This window comes from Gopherus evgoodei, chromosome 6 (genome assembly GCF_007399415.2).
Source record: "Gopherus evgoodei ecotype Sinaloan lineage chromosome 6, rGopEvg1_v1.p, whole genome shotgun sequence".
NCBI lineage: Eukaryota > Metazoa > Chordata > Testudines > Testudinidae > Gopherus > Gopherus evgoodei.
In genome coordinates, this window is record NC_044327.1 from 101,885,300 (window position 1) to 101,906,437 (window position 21,138).

Genomic DNA, 21,138 nt, shown 5'->3' on the forward strand with positions numbered 1-21,138 from the left:
ATTTTTATTGTGACTATTTTATTATATTCCTCCCTCTGTAAAACCAGGTGTCTTAATTGTTACTGTACTGGTCTGAGAGAGTCATACAGGTCCCTAAAAATAACCTAAAATAACTTTTCTGTACCCATATATGTCACACCTTTATAGTCAGTTATTTTGGGCCCATCCAGGGTTAGAAGTGCTGTGTGTCCCCCTAGGCATGAAGGTATTTCCCTTATCCAGTGATTTTTACAGGACTGCAGGATATTGGACTTCAAAGTCCAATCATGTTTATGCATTGAACAATTGTCACTGACCCAGGGCTGACTCTTTCCCGTCTTCGGTCTAAGACAAGTGTCACCTCTGGGAGTAAATTCCATATTTGAGAGAGGAGAAAATGTTTGGCAGTTTGATTTTTTTATTTTAATGGCATCTGTTTGAAGCTGCTCAGTGATGTTGGAATGCTAGGATAAATCCTGGGGAGAAGAATAGGTGGTAAAGCAGGGCATCATGAACAGAGTTGTTTATGAAAAAGCAGATTTGTCCTAAGCAGCATCAAGTTCTCATCACAGACACATTGATTAGGAAATTATCTGTTAAAAGTCTAGGGCTATTAACTCTTGAAACCCACATACACTGCATCTAAACTGGGGAAATTTACAACCTAATCCTGTCATGAGCTCTGCCCAGATGGGCCCCACTGGCATTCTGCACAGAGCTCCTTGCAGGAGCACTGGCTTAGTCTTAACTTCATATGTAAGAAAGAAGAAACAAAGAAAACTCTTTAAGACGAATCCTCGAGTATGGCTCCAAACCCTGCATTTCCCACAATCACACCTCACTTACAGACTCCAGTGGTAATGTTAAAGGGTATTCAGAAACTCAAATACAGTGAAAATAGCTTAGAGTCAAGTGATTTGAGCCCGACAATCAGCTTTGCGGAATTTTCATGAAATGTATTAAAAGTTTTCATGAAATCTCTCTCTAAATGTGAAAGGAAAACTGGCAGTTTGGATTTAAATCTTGCCCTGAAGTGACTGAAAAAAGAATGAAATGTTTGGGTTGCAAAACCACAAAAATATGCTAAATTCTGCACAGAACAAGTAGAGACATGGCCCCTGCTCTGAAGAATTTACACAAAACATCGAATTAATGCATGAAAGCTAGAAAGCGAAACCAGCTAGAAAGAAAAAATGAACCATTTACCCTGTTTTCCATGTCCAAGTTGAGAGAAGTACAAAAAGGTAAAGGGTGAAAAGAATTTTTCGCAGTGAAGGTATTTAGCCATTGGAACAATTTACCTAGGGATGTGGTGGATTCTCCATTACTTTAAAATAAGATTGGATGACTTTCTAGAAAATCTGCTTGAGCTCAGCAAAAAGTTATGGGCTTGATGCAGCAATCACTGGGTGAATTCTGTGGCCTGCACTATGCAGGAGGTCAGATTAGATTACCCTAATGGCCCTCTTTGACCTTCACATCTATGAATCTAGGTAATCCAAGGTGAGTGCTAAATTAATTTATCATATGTCTCTGCAATTTATGACAGATAGGACTTTCACAGGTGACGTTTGTGTATGTATATATGCACTGAGGTTATAGCTTTGTGATAGACAGGGTCACCCGGGGGGGGGGCAAGTGGGGCAATTTGCCCCCGGCCCGGGCTCCACAGGGGCACCCAAGAGAACAGGTGAAGCCCCGGCCCAACCCTGCATCTGCCCCTCTTCTGGAGCCTCAGCCCATCCAGGACCGTCCCTGAATAGCAGCGCGCCGTGACTCCGGCGGGGCCTGAGCTCCTCCCCGCTCAGAGCTGCATGGTAAGGGGGCGGGGCTGGGAGCTCAGGCCCCGCTGGAGCTCGCATCCCTGCCCTACCACGCGGCTCTGAGCGGGGAGGAGCTCAGGCCCCACCAGAGCCATGCTTGCTCCGCTGTTCAGGGACAGTCTTGGATACTACACGCTGAGGCTCCGGGTGACGGGGGAGCCGGGGGGGTTGGATAAGGGGCAGGGAGTCCTGGGGACAGGGAGGGGGCAGAGGCTGGGGGGCTGGTCAGGGGACAGGGAACAGGGGGTTTGGATCATGGGCATTTTGGGGGTCTGTCAGGACTCAGTGGGGGGCTGGATAGGGGTCGGGGCAGTCAGGGGACAGGGAGCAGGGGTGAAGTCCTGGGGTGGTGGTTGGGGGTATCTGGGGGATGGTGAAGGGGCAAGGAGCAGGATGGGTCAGGATTCTGAGGGGGACAGGCAGTTGCAGGGCAGGAAGTGGGTGGGGGTCAGATAAGGGGCAGGGCCAGGCTGTTAGCGAGGCACAGACTTCCCTACCCTCAGGGGCGGCTCCAGGCACCAGCACACCAAGTGCGTACCTGGGGTGGCAAGCCACGGGGGGTGCTCTGCCAGTCGCTACAAGGGCGGCAGGCAGGTTGCCTTCGATGGTATGCCTGCAGAGGGTCCGCTGGTCCCGCGGCTTTGGCGGACCTCTCACAGGCGGGCTGCTGAATCCGCAGGACTGGGGACCTCCTGCAGGCATGCAGCCAAAGGCAACCTGCCTGCCGTGCTTGGGGCGGCAAAATACCTAGAGCCGCCCCTGTCTACCCTAAAGCTCATTCAGCAGTTTGAGGCTTTTGCAGAAGAGCGAAGCTGTTAGCTTTTCCATCAGGGCTACCATCCCTTTCACTTCTCAAATGGGAAATTCATGTTAGGGGAGTGTAGCTTCATTTAAAACTAGCCACTGGGGGAGGGATCACATGAGAAGACCAATATCCTACACCACCTACCTCCTTCCCAGCCCTACCAAGGGAGACCCTCCCCCTGCATTCCCTGAGGCTTCACAGGGGTTAATTCAGTGGTTCTCAAACTTTTGTCCTGCTGACCCCTTTCACATAGCAAACCTCTGAGTGTGACCCCCCCACCCTTATAAATTGAAAACACTTTTTTTATATATTTAACACTATTATAAATGCTGGACGCAAAGCGGGATTTGAGGTGGAGGCTGACAGCTCACAACCCCCAGTAATAACCTTGTGACCCCGAGGGGTCCCGACCCCCAGTTTGAAAACCCCTGGGTTAATTTAATTTGAGCACCCTGTGTCCATTCATATGCATGTGCTATTTTGAGCATGTCAGTTTTCACAACATAGGCTCATCCCAGATTCTGGAACAAGCTCAAATGCTCAGCTCTTGGAGTATGTACATAAGCTATACTAAAGACAAACCCGCAGTAACCAGCTCCAGTTTGTGAGGGACCCCATGGAGCCAGTCTCTAAGAAACAGATAGTTAAATGGTGGGGGAGGAGGGCTAGCTCAGTGGTTTGAGCATTGGTCTGCTAAGTTCAATCCTTCAGGGGGCCATTTGGGCAACTGGGATAAAAATCTGGGGATTGGTCCTGCTTTGAGCAGGGGGTTGGACTAGATGACCTTCTGAGGTCCCTTCCAACCCTAATATTCTATGGCAGTTAAGTCCATTAATGGCTATTAGCCAGGATGGGTAAGGAATGGTGTCCCTAGCCTCTGTTTGTCAGAGGGTGTTGATGAATGGCAGGAGAGAGATCACTTGATCATTACCTGTTAGGTTCACTCCCTATTGGGCATTGTCAGTAGACAGGATACTGGGCTGGATGGATCTTTGGTTTGACCCAGTATGGCTGTTCTTATGTTCTAAGCTAAATGAACCCAAAGTTATGGAGATAGATATGAGTCAAGGAAGCCAGCAGAGTATCAGAAACCTGGAAAAATCTGACTAGATGGGCTCAGGCGTTTGGTCACAAGCTGAGATGGTTCAAAAGTTTTGGATTTTTGTAAGGAGATTTTTTTATTGTTTCTTTAAACAATCAAACACAGCAAACAGCAAATATTTGGCCACACATTTCTGAAGCCCAAACCATATTCAGGTTTTGGCAGAATAATTTCAGCTTTTCAATTAAAAAAATCACAACAAATTTTGAAGGAAAGCAGACATTGTCCATGATTTTTTTCTGCTTTTTAAAACCCCCTAGTGTTCGATCCAAAAAAAGTTTTGACAGAAAATGTTTGTCCAACCCTTTTAATGAGCTTTAGTGTCTTTTAGCACTAGCTGATTCAGAGAACCAGTGATACCTTGTAAAGAAGTTTTCTCAAAACTGGGCTTGTGCTGAGACGCGGAAGGTTTATTTTTCCCAGGGCCGCCGTGGGGCAATTGGCCCGGGCCATGAGACTATAGTATTACATTTTTTTTATGGAAGGGGCCCTCGAAATTGCTTTGCCTCAGGCCCCCTGAATCCTCTGGGCGGCCCTGGTGATAGATTGCAGAGCCATGTGATAATACAGGTTTGTTCTTGACAAAGTCAACATTTACCGATTTGAAAGCTGAAAATTAATTATCCTTGTAAATCAGTTTCCTCAGAATGCCTGGAGCATTCCTTATTCATTCTGAATATCTTTAGCTAAAGAATTTGACAAAAATATTGCTTGTAAAGGGGGGTTTCAAAATGACACAAGGCAAGGCGCACAGATGCGAATGCCCATCATGCTGCTGCAAGACAATTTCTGAAGCATAACAAGAAAATAAAATCTTGTTGCAAATTACATAGCTCTTTTCTGCAGGACGTGGGGTCTTTGCATCAGAAAGCAGACAGTGACCACAAGGCTGACTGTTCTGCTTGCTCATACTTGTGTTTTACTGCTGTTTTTTTTTTCTGTTTCTCACTTCTTCCTCATCACATACCTAAAATGGAGTGATCAAAGACATCAAAGGCGGGCCTGATGTGAAAAGTCTTTTCCTGTGGTTTTGCACTGGGGGGGACGCTTTTGATGGGAACTTAAAACCAAATAGCAGCATTTATTTAGAGAATGAATTAACTGCTTCATTTGGGGATTTTGTGGTGACCAAGCATCTAAGAAGCCTTCGAAAGTTAAAGGCCTTTTAACAGAAAATGAAAGCAGGAGAAAAAGGCAAAGCTAAATTTTAGGGCTGTGGATTAAACACAGTTAACTCATGCGATTAACTAAAAATCATTTGCGATTAAAAAAATTAATCGCTATTTTAATTGCACTGTTAAACAATTGAAATTTATTTAATATTTTGGATGTTTTTCTATATTTTCATATATTGCATTCTGTGTTGTAACTGAAATCAAAGTATATATTTTTATTACAAATATTTGCACTGTAAAAATGATAAAAGAAATAGTAGTTTTCAATTCACCTCATACAAGTACTGGAGTGCAATATCTTTGTCATGAAAGTTCAATTTACAAATGTAGATTTTTTTTGTTACATAACTGCATTCAAAAACAAAACAATGTAAAACTTCAGAGCCTACAAGTCCACTCAGTCCTATTTCTCATTCAGCCAATCGCTAAGACAAACAAGTTTGTTTACATTTACAGGAGATAATGCTGCCCTCTTCTTAGTAACAATGTCACCAGAAAGTGAGAACAGGTATTTGCATGGCACTTTTGTAGCTGGCAGTGCAATGTATTTATGTGCTAGATATGGTAAACATTTGTATGTCTCTTCATGCTTTAGCCACTATTCCAGAGGACATGCTTCCATGCTGATGACACTCGTTAAAAAATAATACATTAATGAACTTTGACTGAACTCCTTGGGGGAGAATTGTACGTCTTCTGCTCTGTTTTACCCACATTCTGCCATATATTTCATGTTATAGTGGTCACGGATGATGACCCAGCACATGTTCATTTTAAAAACACTTTCACTGCAGATTTGACAAAATGCAAAGAAGGTATCAATGTGAGATTTCTAAAGATAGCTACAGCACTCAATTCAAGGTTTAAGAATCTGAAGTGCCTTCCAAAATCTGAGCGGGACAGGGTGTGGAACATGCTTTCAGAAGTCTTAAAAGAGCAATAATCAGATGTGGAAACTACAGAACCTGAACCACCAAGAAAGAAAATCAACTTTCTGCTGGTGGCATCTGGCTCAGAGGATAAAAATGAACATGTGTTGGTCCGCACTGCTTTAGATTGTTATTGAGGAGAACCCATCATCAGCATGGACGCATGTCCCCTGGAATGGTGGTTGAAGCATGAAGGGACATATGAATCTTTAGCGCATCTGGCACATAAATATCTTGCAATGCTGGCTAAAACACTGCCATGTGAATGCCTGTTTTCACTTTCAGATGACATTGTAAACAAGAAGTGGGCAGCAGTATCTCCTGCAAATGTAAACAAACTTGTTTGTCTGAGCGATTGGCTGAACAAGAAGTAGCACTGATAGGACTTGTAAAGTTTTACATTGTTTTATTTTTGAATGCAGTTATTTTTTTGTTCCCAATTCTACACTTGTAAGTTCAACTTTCATGATAAAGAGATTGCACTACAGTACTTGTATTAGGTGAATTGAAAAATACTATTTTTTTCAGTGCAAATACTTGTAATAAAAAATGTAAAGTGAGCACTGTACACTTTGTATTCTGTGTTGTAATTGAAATCAATATATTTGAAAATGTAGAAAACATCCAAAAATATTTAAATAAATGGTATTCTATTGTTTAACAGTGTGATTAATCAAGATTATTTTTTTTAATCGCTTGACAGCCCTACTAAATTTGTTCCACACTGGCCTTTGATATAATTGAAATGGAATATAATGGGACTGATGCTTTATTCTGGCTCAGGTACACTTCATGAGGGGATGAACAGGGTAGAGACTTTAATCAACACTTCATATTTATATCTAATATTTTGGGTCTGGCTGGGTGTGTGGCCAGCCCCCACTGTAAATTAGAGCACTCTCTGGGTGCTGTACTTTATGCCTGGCTTGCCTCTGGCCTCATAGGAACCATGAATAAAACAGTTATTGTCTGAAGAAAACTAGTGGCATTTTTTATTAGTGAATCACATACTTTGAATCTTTACACGCAGGCTGCCAGAATGGAATGCATAATGAATTTACTGCTCACAGAGTTTCCACTAATAGCGAATCTTTCATACCATTGGAGCCAGAGGTCAGGCTTCATATTACTGGCTTACGCAATGATTACTGTAAGTTTTTATTCTCTTTATTTGGGAGCTTGAATTTGTGGCAGAGTGGGAACTTTTGTATCTTATGTCTTAAGATGGGTGGCTGAAGTGTGGCCCTTACACCAAAGGTAGCCCATGGAGTTCTACAGTGAGGCCTATGGCTAATCTCATTTTTCTTACAGGAGTGCAGCCTGGAAAACTATAGGTCCTAATATGTAATTCCAGGCTGCTTGGATGAAAATGGAGAAGACTGCATGCTGGGAATTATAGTCTCTGTGGGTAACACCTCTGTAGTTGTAGTAATTATAATAATACCTAGTTTTTATATACTGCTTTTCATCTGTAAATCTCAAAGCATTTACAAAGGGGATAAGTATCATCATCCCCACTTAAAGTCAAGTGCAGAAAAGGTATTATTCCTGGGCTCAGAGCAATTTACCTGTGGGCCAATCCTTCTATTGGGCAAAACTTGAAATCTGGTTGTATTCTCAGATTTAACAGAGGTAGTTTGCTTTTCATGATATATACATTTTGGGGCAAATTTTCTCCCAGGCCTTTAGCAGATCTTCAGTAGTGCATATGCAAAATTACACAGGAATGTACATATGCTTGCGCTCTGCAACTGCAAATACCTGGGCAATCACTTAAAAAAATACTAAAAATCATGAATATGCAAGTGTTAGAACTTGCACTTGCAAAACTACCTTGTCACTGTTTTTTTTGTGGATGAACATGAAAACATTTGCATGTGTGTATTAGACTAGTTCGCTTATATCTGTGAATGTGCACAATTTTGCTGCATAAGTTGAGTTTGGGATTCTACCCTGGTTATCTGCACCTATTTCACTCAAGCTGCATGCTCTCTGAGGGTGACAGCATAAGCACAGCTCTGTTCCTGGAAATAATTCCTTATTAGTGTTGGTTTATATTTTTGATGGCAGCAAATTTGGTTTATAGGCAAAGTAAAGGAATGACAGATTTAATAATTCTAAAGGGTAACAGCTTTGTTATGGAAATATTAAGCAAGATCCTGCCCTACAGAATGGTCACTCCATGCTGCTGGAGCGATGCAAAATGACGTTCGAGTTGTGCTAAACAGGCAGCTGAGAATTCTCCAGTAAGTGGAGGGAATCTTTGGCTGGTGTAGCCAGCTATAGAGTATAACATCAGACCTAGAGTATAGCCAATGCTACACTGGCCCTTCCTGGTATAGGTAATGTTTTGGAGGTCTGGCCAAAGTATGTAGTGATGACTTGCCAGTGTACAAGTCAGTGCAAATTAGAGCAGCTCCTGACCATCACACCATCAGAAGACCTGGAAATATTGCCTGGAGCCATCTTTTCCGGCCCACTCCTGACCCGAGCTCTGCAGCTGAGGATGCAGCTCTTTGTCTGATTCTTTTTTGCTTGGTTTTTATAGTGCAAGGTAAATTTAAGGATTAGCCCTGATGCCTACAAAATAGGGGAAGGATTATAATCTCTTCAGGTAGGGATTTTTTCTTTCTGTGATTGTACAGTGCCCATCACATTGGGACCTTTGGATACTACTGTAATATATATTTAATAGTAGCCTGCAAACAAAGGCTTAAGTGGAATCATGTTTGGTGTACTAACTGTGAATCTGGGAAAATAACATCTTATACTCATTCACAAAAGTGGACATGAGAAGGATCCTGGCACTATTAGAGTAACTTGATTCATTTGGTTCTCTCTTTAGCGTCCCAACTGACTAACAATCTGACAAAGCTGCATAACTAAAAACTATCCCCTTACAGGCTTATTAGTAATTTTAACTAAATTTCTTCTAGATCTAAACATTCTGGACTGGAACCAGGAAAATCTCATTGCCATTGCTCTAGGATCTGCTGCACACATTTGGAATGGGAAAACCCACCGAAGCACTGAAGGAGTTAATTTAAATTCCAGTTTAAAATATATTTCTTCTGTAGCCTGGATAAAAGAGGGAACTTGCCTTGCAGTTGGCACCAGTGATGGAGAAGTGCAAGTACTGGATACTTTATTTTCAGATCCTTTTTTCTGTTTAGATAAAGTGGCCACAAGACAATTAATAAAAACAGTTATGAGTGGTAAACTATATAAAATTCAGAAAATCTGAGAGAGATTTATAGCATCTCCTTAAGTAGTGCTGTACCTCACTAAATGCTTTAGTATTACCCACCATTACCTAAAGGTAATGGAGCTCCAAGAGCCATATAAGAACTAGTAGCTGGGTAAATGATTCAGTCACCCGGGGCCTTGTGACACGGTTGGGACTCACCACCGCAGCGCCTCCTACTGGTTGTGTCTGGGAATTAGCTCAGTCTAGTGGAGTGCCCACTCCTGATGGTGTCTTGCCCATTGTCTCCCCCTTGGTTGATGTCTGAGCCCGCATTGCTCCCAACTTGTGGTGTCCTCTTCGAGCCATTGCCCTCCGGCAGTGCCCCTCAGTCCATCCCACCCCATTCCAGGGGTGGAGAGAGGGGCAACCAATCAGCTGTCTCTCTGTGCCCCAGCCAATGTGGGCAGCTGCATCCCCAAAGTCACACCCCTCTTGGCAGGGGGTTGGTGCAGCCCCAGATGGCCACTCCCATTGACCAGGTGTAAGGCAAGGGGGAAGTGGAGGACCCAGGCCCACCCACTACTCTGGGTCCCAACCCAGGAGCTCTCTAGTGGCAGCCATCCTGCCCTCCTTCTCTCCCTCCATCTGTCCACATGTCTGGGCCACTTCCCCTTCAGCCCCTCACACCAGCTAGGCCCTTCCCCTCAGGGCCTGCAGCCTGGCAGACACAGGGCTGGAGTTCCCTTCTGCTCCCCCGGGCCTGCCCAGCACTGCTGTGTCCTAGGTGCTAGTCTCCCAGCTGTGGAGATAGACCTTCCCCTCTCAAAGGCCCTGGACAGACCACTTGCTCCCTCCCTGAGCAGCCATTTTATAGGGTTGAGCCTGGCCCTGATTGGCTGCCTCTGATCTGGGCCCTGATTGGCTTCCAATAAGCCCTTTTCTTAGCTGTTCATCTGCGCAGGCCCACTGGCCTGCTACAGCCTAAATTCTCAGGGAGTGGGGCAGCTGCCCCACTACAGGCCTTTAGAGATTTTGCAACTATGAGTTGGAACCTCTGCACATGATTATTTTCTCCAGGATGCATAGTTTTTTTTTTTTTTTTTTTTTTACCACGACTTTCTAATAGATTGCCACATGATGTCTGCTGTGATGACATTTGCAATTAGAATCCAGGGCAAAATTCTCCTATCAGATTCACCGAGCAGATCTTGCCCTCAATATTCTGCTGTCCTTATATGTATAGAACTCCTAGTGCTGTACACTCCATCCAGAGATCTTGGGGGATACCTGGCTGAAACTGTCAGATAAAGGGGATAAGCCAGGGGAGCCAGCCCTCTGGGCTTGGATATCAGTAATCGAAAGTGCACCTAAGACAACATTATCAAATGTGGCTTTCTAGATAGAGGCACCTAAATTAATGGCTGTAATTTCAGAAGTGGTGAGTAGCTGCACTACTTTGAGAGTGTTGATTTAGGAACCCAAGTGTGGAAGTGTTTTCCAGAGAGCCCAAAACTGAAGTCTTTGTGTGAATAATGGTTTTCAGGATTGAGCTCTTGACAATCAGCATCATGTCAAACTAAAATTGAATGGTGGAAGAGGCATGGCAGTAAAAAAATCTTTTTTTACTTGATTTTAGAATTGTATTTTGTGTTTTGTTTTGTAAGTTATGGGACATTGAAACCAAAAAGAGGTTGAGAAACATGTTTGGTCACCTGTCTGTGGTGGGAGCCATGAGCTGGAATCATTACATACTTAGCAGGTGAACAGTTCAATATATTCATAGGATGCTTTGTCCCACAGCTTTTACCTATGCTGTCTACCTATCTGCCTACCTATCATCTCAGATACCAGGGTGGGAGGTGCTATTATAACACCCTGGATATCTACCTATCTATGATCTCATGAGGTGAAATTCACCCTTATGCAGAAGGCCAGCATAATGCCTATCCACCAACTAGGTCCCATTTTGAGGACTCAAGTGATACATAAATGATTGTTAGGCTATTTGCTGGTCCTCCGCACAAGGGTAAATTTCATCCCAATTGCCTAACACTTTGTATCAAAGCACTCTTTCAGTACGAAGGTTAAGGTAAGTCAAACATATTCCTCAGCCATTTTGGATTTACAGTCTACTTCACTGTATTTTCCCCATTCATTTTCTCAAAGTCTTGTAGGGCTGAGGAGCGACCTGCCAAAAATTGTAATTACATTTGGTGTTCTAGTCTGTGCTATGTAAATCCATGTGAAAGTCTGATAATTTGGGTTAAAAACAGAAATAAAAGCTGTGTTCCATTCATACTTGGTTTACAGCCTTGAACCTTACAGTAAAACTCAAAATGAAACTTTTTACTATCTCTGAACAGGGACACATTTCTGGAGAGTTTTGTGGTTTCATTTTGATTTCACAACAAAACTTTGTGACTGTTGATTATAATACATCTGCTGGATATCCTACCTACACAATATTCACTAGTTTCAGTTTGCATTTGAACTTTGCCATATGAGACAGACGAAACAGAAACCTATAGGTTACAAATCTGTCTGAACAGAAAATGACAGTAAGATTCAACAATGCACGTATGAACAAACTCTAACAATTTGATCAGTTTCTGTGGGTTAAAATTCATGTAGGAGTGCTCTGCTTATCATTTCTTAGGAAATTCTCCATGCCACTGCAGTTCCTCACATATAAGGAGATCTTTGTGCATGATGACATCCACCCTGCATACCGTGTGATGTTGTTTGACATATGCTACCCAAATTTGCCCTGTGGAGCCAGTATCATTCGATAGAATATTAATAAATTAGGGGTCTTCTAATTCCTCTTAACGTATCCAGAAGAAGGTATCACCCCAAATCCAAAATACACAGAAATCTACCATTTTGTAACCATGTACTTACGCTAAAGTGGTGGCCTATCTTGTTGGAATCTATTCAGGCATTTGGGGGCTTCATTAATTTCAGTAACTTAGCACATCAATATAACACAAGCTAATGAAATACTCTATCTTACAAATCAGTCATTTCTTTTTGCATTTATGTTAACAAGAGGCTACAAGCCAAAGTGATTCTTGACTTGCATATGAAAAACCTAAGAATGAAAGCCTTTCTTGAAAGAAAAGCTCAACACTAAGTGGCTTTGACGATATACTCTATGGATAGTTTGCTATAATTATTATATTAACCAGATCTTCTTGTAGTAATGTCAGATGCCTGGGTTTACCAAGTAAGGAAAGTTATTATTAATCTAGATGGTAATTTTCCATCTAGTTTTGGTCAGAATGAATTTATGAATTTCCCATGGAAGGATCTCTCATTTTGCCACTGATTTGCTGTAGATGGAATCTTTTGCTGGGTAGAGAATGGTATATCTGCAGCAAGGTATTTTTAAATATTATTAATTTGCCTGGTATTTTTGTGCTGTTTAACAACCACGCCACCAAGAACCAAACTGTGACCTGGCTGTGCTCCCAGGGTAGTAAGGGAGCCCCCTTAATTCCCTGGGGGCCATTACTTGCCTTCCTATAGAAGGATATATCAGGGTTCAGAAGAGGGTGCAGCCTTGGATCCATTCCCCAAAATGCCAGTCAGCACAGCTGAGCCAGCATGGCAGAGAAAGCAAATGGAGCTAGGTTTGGGGTTGGTATTGATTACCTCTCACCCTGCAGGAGCTGGCGAACCAGCGACCTGATGGTGACTCTGTGAGTCAACGTCTGGTTCCTGATCTGTTCCTGGGGCTATGCAGCTATGTACTGCCCCTTAGCTGGGAGTTGTGGCAAAGCCACAATTGACCTTGCAACATTTCACAAGACAGAAAAAAATGGCTGAGTGCTTTTCTTACGGATAATGTAAGTGATTGAATTGTCTATAGGGGGAAATTGGTAACATACACTAGACTATCTCTTCAAGTAAGTGCAATGTGTAATGGAGAACAATTAATCTCCCTGACCTGGGCTGGGCATCCACTTATCTCTGATCCATTGTATGGCAGCATTAAAACTTGAGTACACTTTTGACACTAGCTTGTTTTTGCCTTTGGTTTGTCATCTTGTTATTTGATATACATGATCCCCCTCCCCCATTGTTGTGTTTTGCTTCTGAAACCACAGAAGACTTATGAATTTGCAAATAATGCTGTCTCCTCTCATTTGCAGTGGTTCAAGACTAGGATTAATTCATCATCATGATGTTCGGATTTCTCAGCACCATGTAGGGACCCTTTGCCATAACAAGCAGAGCATTTGCAGCCTGAAATGGTCCACAAACAACAAGCTGCTGGCAAGTGGGTCCAGTGATGGTCTATTGAATATCTGGCCTAATGACCCCGGAGCGACAGTGCATTGTAAGCCATTGAAGGCCATACCTCATGCCTCAGCAGTAAAGGTACAAAGGAAAAATGCTCTAATATTTTATTTCATATATAGCACATTTAACAGAGAGAATTGATATTTTTCTAAACATATTTACATGCAGTATTATTGCTGATGCAGTAAAACTATGACCTGAATAAAAGGTTTTCAAGATAAAATAGTGTAGCCTTTTATTTTATTTAAAGTGAATTTTGTAATGTGGTATTATACCACTGTGGATTCAGCTCTGGTGGCAACAGTTTCAAGCTTAACAGAGTGAAAGTCACCTCTACTACTTGCTTTAGATTTAGAGTGTCTAGGAACATACAAAGACCAAAGGTAGTGACCACACAGACATTCACAAGTAAACTAGATGAGCCCTTGTACACCTCTACCCCGATATAACGCTACCTGATATAACACGAATTCGGCTATAACGCAGTAAAGCAGTGCTCGAGGGGCGGCGGGCTGTGCGAGGTTTGATATAACACGGTTTCACCTATAACGCGGTAAGATTTTTTTGGCTTCCGAGGACAGCATTATATCGGGGTAGAGGTGTCCAAGTTTTGTTAAAGTTACAATTAAAGTTATGATTGCCCAAGCATATAGAAATTTTCTACAGACCTATGCACAAGTCACAAACATAATTATACTCGTATCCTTAACAATAGTGTTAGGGTCTGGGAGTTTCTCATGAATTGCTCATCAGTAGAGGGATGGTTCCTGCTGGAGTTTCCCAGAGGGAGCTCAATTTTCCTACTCTGGGCACCCTCTTTTTATAATGTAATTCTGACCATACCTCATTAGCATTTATGCACATAGTGCACTCTACGGTTAGGGCATGTGCTAGAAAAATGTGATTACCAGGTATTTTGTAAGCAAAAATTACTCTTTCTGTTAATTTCACCCATCGGTACATCTTTTCCTGTAATCTTAGGGCATAGGATTAACATATTTTATCTCTATGGACTAGTATGGCTAAGCTAAAATCTTACAGGCCTCAGTCTGTAGGCCTTGGGCTTCAGCCCTAATTACTTAGATACCTAATGCATGATTGTTCCTTCTAACTACTATTCAATTTTATACTTCTATAATCCTACAATTTACTCTGTTTAACATACAATGATTATATATGACATGTTAGTTAGTCATAGCCACACAATAAATGAACAATAAACTAAAATCATTGGCTACAGTAGTATTTCTTCCATTGCTGTACATGGTCTTTTAAACTTTTAGGGTTGTCTGAATGGTCCTTCTTAACTTCTGCTACCCAGAATGCACTAAAGTTAATTTCAGACACCAGTTCCCCTAATGAATCATTCTAGACCACAAGTAAGTTGTTAGTAGTTTTTGCTGGTGCTTTGGTTTCTCTGGTGTTTTTTTTTTTTCCATTTAGGAGCTATATTAACTATGATACCAAATAAAAATAAAATGTACAGCAACAAAATCAGTAGCTCAGCATAAGAGGATTAATACAAAAACTTTATGCCACTTCTAGAAGAGAAGCATTAGAATAAAATGGTAGCTATTTCTCCTGGAATTTTTAAAAAACAAGGTGTTTTCCTCCCCCTCATAAGCTTGCTTTCCTTCATGGGTGTGACATCTGGTGACAGTGCTTATGATGGGATGAGTAATGAGGGGAAGCATCAGATGATTGAAAGTGGGGGACCTACATTTTATGGCTCCTTCATCTTTAAAATACTGGAATCTGTGGAATAGGAAAGATGGCAGAAAGCAGAAATGGGAGTTGGGGGAACCCAGGTTTTATGGGCTATGTATCCCTGAAAATAGTCTGAAACTGCAATGGAACAGCAGCAGTAAAAGGTAAAAGCAGTAAAAGGCAGCGGAAATTGGTGGAACCTGGGTTTTATTGGCACTCCACTAGATATAGTCTACAACTCAGGAGTAGGCCAGAAGCAGTCTGAAGAAGTCCTAGAAGCCTGGACGCATATAGGTCATATAGAGTGAGGTGCTGCAGTCCTGTCTGGCCTTAAAATGTATGGATCTATGAAACATGAGGTATAAGCAACAGCTGGAGCCAAGAGAACCTAAATTTTATGGGCTTACATGAAAGCAATGAGGCCACAGTGAAGCATTGGCAATGGGGGCCTGAAGCAGTGGTTGGAGCGGAGTTGAACCTACATTTGTGGTTTCCCTGGAAGCAGCCTGGGCTGAGTTAGGTATGTGTGCGTTGGGATGCACCTCGAGTTCTGACCCAGGTGTGTTCTGAGTGACTGTGCTTCATTTCTCCAAGCCATTTTATAGGCAAAATCAATTACATTCCCCATTTCCCCTCTTCCAACTAACCACCTTCTAATCCAGCGTCTTATCTATTTACTTTCCTTTAGGCTATGAACTGGTGTCCATGGCAGTCAGAAATCCTTGCCACAGGAGGTGGAATGAAGGATGGATTTTTACGTGTCTGGGATGTAAGCACTGGGAAAACCATCAAAACCACAGACACAAAATCTCAGGTGAATGCATAAAATATCTTCATACTTAAGCTCTGTGAGCGGAACTCACCTCGTACAGCTATATTCTTCCGGCATAACTCCCATTTGACTTCAGTGGAAGTTCTGTGTACAGAGTGGCTGCAGGGTTCTGTCTATCTATATATGCATTTCAACTATTCTCACTGCTGTGTAATCTTGTTGGGCTCAGGATCTTTCATTCATGTGCCAGTCATCACCATCCCTGTTTCCTCACAACTTTTAATCTGGTCAGAGAAGAGGTAACAGGCAAGTGGTTTCATAGCAAGGCCATGTGCTAGCCATCAACCCTGGTACTGACCAAATGCCTAATGAGGAGAGGAAGATGTGAGATAAGCAGGGTTTCCAGGAAGCAATAGAGTGGGGAGAGGCATGAGGAGCCAGAGAACAACAGTCAGTCTCCATAGATTGAATATGAGGAGATAGTCGGACAGATTCTCAAGTGGTGTAAACTGTCATGGCCCCATTGATTTCTGTGGAGCTATACCAATTTCCATGAGCTAAGACTCTGGCTGAGGATTTTGTTTTTAGATCTGGCAGGATGCCATCCTTTTTAGAAAGGATGATAATGCAGCTGCACTCAGCAACAGTCGCTATAGAGGGCAATCAGATAATCCTTCCTACATGAATATGGAACTATTTTTCTGTTGTTGCTCAGAAACTTGTACATTTTGAGCATTTACTAAGAACATTGTCAGTCTAAAACAGTTGAATGGTACATGTAGATCCTTTAAAAAGATTACAATGATTTTTTAAACTACACTAGATTTGCTCCCTGTTCTGGTTACCCAAAACCAATGAATTAATGACTGGACAAGGTCTCCCTAAATATCAGATGAAAATATGGAAGTATCCCACACTTACAAATTCAACTGATCTCTATGGTAAGTATTTCAGTGAACCAATTTTTATCTCCTTAGTTGCACTTTCTCTCTACATATATGTAACCTATGTATTTTTATATATGTATATGTGTGTGTATATATATATATATATATATATATATATATATATATATATATATATATATATATATATATATACACACACACACACACACATACACACACACACACATATATAGTTAAATAAAACAAGCTAAAAAAGCAGCTTTTCCAGTCACACAAACTGGTGTGATTGAATATACTTTGAATATTTTATATTGAATATACACATACTTTGTGTGCTGATGAATGAATATCTATATACAGTATATATACGTACTATATATGTGCATCTAATTATCCATGTGCACGCATGCACATACAATGGATGTCTATGTATGTGATTGAAAAGGCTGTTTTTTAGCTTATTTAACTTAACAATGAACTACCTCTATAAAAATACTTTTTTGGCAATGGGATCCCTTTACATCAGTATATATTATGCTGGAGGCCATCTAAGACCCAGTGTGAGGGTGCCCACCATTTCTTCCTCCTCTGTAAGTCCCACAGTACAATTTCACTGAGCATGGAGGACTGGACAGAACTCTTGTTTCATCACAGTTTCTCAAAAATTAGCTGATACGGACAATACGAAGCTTTCCCTTCTTCCTTCCGTGGAGCTGAGTGTACTAATGCAAGACTGCTCCCATCCTGTTCTGGCCAGTCCACAAGCTGAGCGTGGATATTGAATCTAGCGGCTCAGAGTGCTACCTGTAGAACACTGGGCCAGCAGCTCCTTCCAAAATAACTTGAAATAATTCTTGCCACATGTCCGTTTGCTAATTAGCTTTTTCTTTGTTTTAATGAATGACTTTGACCTCATAGTGCAAAGGAATGTGTGTCATGTACTGTAGTGACAGTTACAATAAATGTGTTTTCCTTTCTGCTTGCGAATGGTGTTTCATGGGGCTGTGCTGCAGGAATACATCATATTAGAGTCTTTTCTTGCAATTTATGCTTGTTTTAGCTGTCACTTCCATATGTTAAGTTACAGACCATCACTTGTTTCAGCATAATCTGAAACAATTCAGCACAGGCATCCAAAATTAAATTAAGACACATGTCCAGTTTATATACAAAAATGCACACATTTGTATACCTAAATTGTGTAAGTATTTACTGCAGTTCCATTTGTGTGTCCTATATTTGCCTGCTCAATGGTAAGTTATCGCTAACGTGGCTTTCTATTTTTTGTATCATAAGAGTGTCTGTTCATTTAAAAATATTTTTTATGGCACCTTTTTGGTACATTTTTGTGCAGTGTTTAATCACTGATACAGTGTCTGGCTTTCATACCACTCTATGCATTTCTACTGTGGTACTGATAGTAAATCTTAATCCGTTTCCATCTATTAGGGTTGCATTGGGTGAATTCAATCCTGAGGTGAAATTCACCCACCATGAAGCATCCGCATAAAGCCTGTGGAACACCTAGATCCCTCTTTAGACCTATTTTGAGGAGTTAAGAGGAACTCTTATGGTGTATACTCCACAGAATCTCTGGGGAGGGTCCAGCCAACCAAGTGGCTGCACAAATATATTCCTATGCTTCTCTTGTGTGCCAGCAACTTGGTCCCAACACCAGCCTATGGGGACTGGCATCAATGGTCAGATTGAGGGTAAGTGGGGGAGGGAACTGATGCATACTTATGCATATGTTATGGCCACAGTATTCTTGTGCAACTGGCAGAGAAGGCTGAAGAATGACTTGTTACATTTGTGGCACTATCAGTTTAAACTTTTGCTTTACGTTCAGTCGGTAAGTACAATCTGAGACTTTTCATGTGTTTGAATAACGTGTGTAAAAAGCCTAAATGCCTATGGAAATTAAACCTACTTTTGATTAAAAACTCAGCTCTCATGCTTACAATGAAACACTCAGCACACAAGTGACATTTGCTACAGCAGCATAGTTACCCAGGGTCAGTCCATTTCCTCTTCAGTTTTATCTCTTCACAATGGAAACTAATTTTCTTAACTGTGAAGACCAGATAATTATGAACCAGAAGATGTTTCTACTGAAGGGGACTCTGCCCTGTCGTAAGCATATGGGGGTAAGAGAGAAAATTGATATATATAACCTGAGAAACCCTTAGTCACATGAGTTTCACAAGAAAGAAAGTAACAGATGAGTCCTTTTTGGATTTCATTTTTTAGAGGCTGGATGGAGCACCTCACTTGAGGGGCTAAGCTCCCGCAGCTACCATTGAATTCAATAGGAGTTGAGATTGCTCAATACCCTGCAAGTTCAGAATACACCACCACTGGAATAGAACCATCTTTTTAAAAACATTGAGTCCATTCTTTGGATATTCCTCGTAAGTCTCTGACTCTTTTCCTTCTGTGTTTATTATAGCCACCCAGAGGAGACTGTGTTAAGAATTCTTTGCAATGCAGACTTATTCCCACTCACATGCACTCAGCATAGGACTGCTCATGCTGCACTATTGCTTAATGACTCAGTAAGGAAGCAAAGCCTGAAAACTAATCCATAGTGGTAATAAATTAGTGACAGGGTCGCATTTTAATATTAAGCCTAGGGCAAAATTTCAGCCTAAGGATATATCTATACTGCAATTAAACACCTGCAGCTGGCCTGGGTCAGCTGATTGGGTCTCATGGGCCCCAGCTAAGGGGGTTGTTTGATTGTAGTGTGGACGCTGGGGCTTCGGCTGGAGGACTGAGCTCTGGGACTCTCTCCTCTTGTAGGGTCCCAGAACCTGGGCTCCAGTCTGAGTAATTAAACAGCCCCTTAGCCCGAGCCCCGTGAGCCTGAATCAGCTGGCATGGGCCAGCCACGGGTTTTCAACTGCAGTATAGACATACCCTTAGAGCCTCTGCCAAGTGACACATTAATCAGTATCAGGACTGCCCTCATTTGCTCTAAATCACAATGGTCGCAAGGTGCCATTCCAGCAGCCTGGCAGTACTAGGCCACTCTATCTAAGAAACTCATATGGCCCTCATTGCCATCTGAGCATCTCACCTATTTAATGTAGTTATCTATTAAACATCCCTGTGAGGTAGAGAAGTGCAGTTATTCCCATTACAGATGGAGACTGAAGCACAGAGAAATGAAGCAAGTTGCTCAGTGTCACACAGGAAGCCTATGGCAGCCCAGGGAACTGAACCAGCTCTCCTGAATCCCAGTATAATACTTGTCTATCTTTCCGCTATGGCTCTGTCTGAATTTTCTCAGCTACGCCTGTGTGCTGGGGGAATCCTTGTGTAACCAGGTAAGCTAGTTTTGCAGCTTTGTGCTGGTGGACTGGTGCAAAGTGGCCACAGCAGGCAGCCAGAATAATTTTTTCTATAACTACACTGCTCTACAGCCAAAATGCTTCTGAAATAAATGTAGTCAACTTTACTAATTCTGGGTCACTGAGAACGAAAATGATGCTTAAAATTGTTGATTGGCTCTAGTTTTCAAGATATGCTATTGGGTCAGTATCTACGACCCTTGACTTGGGAATGGCAGAGGATAAATGAGTTATAAAGGGAAGGGATCTCAATTTAAACCAGAACTGACTAAAATACATCTTTGACTGGATCTATGAATAAATCTATGACTGGGTTTGGACAGTACTTGCTTTTTAGGCAAAACAATGAATGATGCAATCTGAAGCTGGTATTGCATCATACATGATATGAATTGCATCATGTTATTCCTAGAAGTCATGGATGGTGCAATCATAACAAAGCTTACATCACCCTGCTGAACAAATTGCCCTATATCAGCTCTAGAAAATCATACAGTGTGGTGCTCTCTTATTTGTCAGTGTTTGATTTTGCAAAGGGACCCATTTCTGTTTAGCCAAAGTGAGCAGAGATGCCTCGTACTTGTGTGAGCAATGCAGATAACTTCTGCTATGTTTGTGGTGAAGTGACTTTTGCATCACAAAAGCGTAGTATAACCACTATGGTTAAGAAAGCCTATCACCTTTCTTTTGGCTGCAAAATTGGAGATCAGGACAAGAGGTGGGCCCCACACATGTGCTGCAACACTTGTGTAACAAATCTTCGCCAGTGGTTGAACAGGAAAAGGAAATCTATGCCTTTTGCAGTGCCAATGATTTGGAGAGAGCCAACAGATCATACCAGCAATTGTTACTTCTGCGTGGTGCCTCCAGTTGGGAAAGGTGTGTCAAAGAAGAAAAAGTGGACTGTGCATTATCCAAACATTCCATCAGCTATACGCCCAGTACCCCACGGAGAAGGACTGCCGGTTCCTGATGCACCAGAATCATTCTCACTTGAGTCAGACGAGGAAGAGGAAGAGGATGAAACTTCTGGTCCTGAACCATCAATGTCACAGGACCCACCTTTTCTCCCATCCTCCTCCTCTGAACCACA

The 21,138-nt window shown here is 42.0% G+C and overlaps 1 protein-coding gene across 7 annotated transcripts in view; it reads left to right on the top strand.

Annotated features, from left to right (window-relative positions):
• CDC20B (cell division cycle 20B) overlaps positions 1–21,138 on the top strand; it is a 63,646-nt gene that overhangs the window by 33,732 nt on the left and 8,776 nt on the right. For 6 of the 7 annotated variants that reach the window (XR_004000995.1, XR_004000994.1, XR_004000993.1 and 3 more), the window contains exons 6-11: positions 6,844–6,963; positions 8,750–8,946; positions 10,665–10,759; positions 13,155–13,383; positions 15,701–15,826; positions 16,608–16,725. Coding sequence is in view for 2 of the 7 variants with exons in the window: in XM_030567343.1 (XP_030423203.1) it covers positions 6,844–6,963; positions 8,750–8,946; positions 10,665–10,759; positions 13,155–13,383; positions 15,701–15,826; positions 16,608–16,725 (885 nt within the window). In the remaining 5 variants the exon portion in view is untranslated. The remainder of the gene's footprint in view (positions 1–6,843; positions 6,964–8,749; positions 8,947–10,664; positions 10,760–13,154; positions 13,384–15,700; positions 15,827–16,607; positions 16,726–21,138) is intronic. The other variant, XM_030567344.1, reaches the window with a different exon arrangement.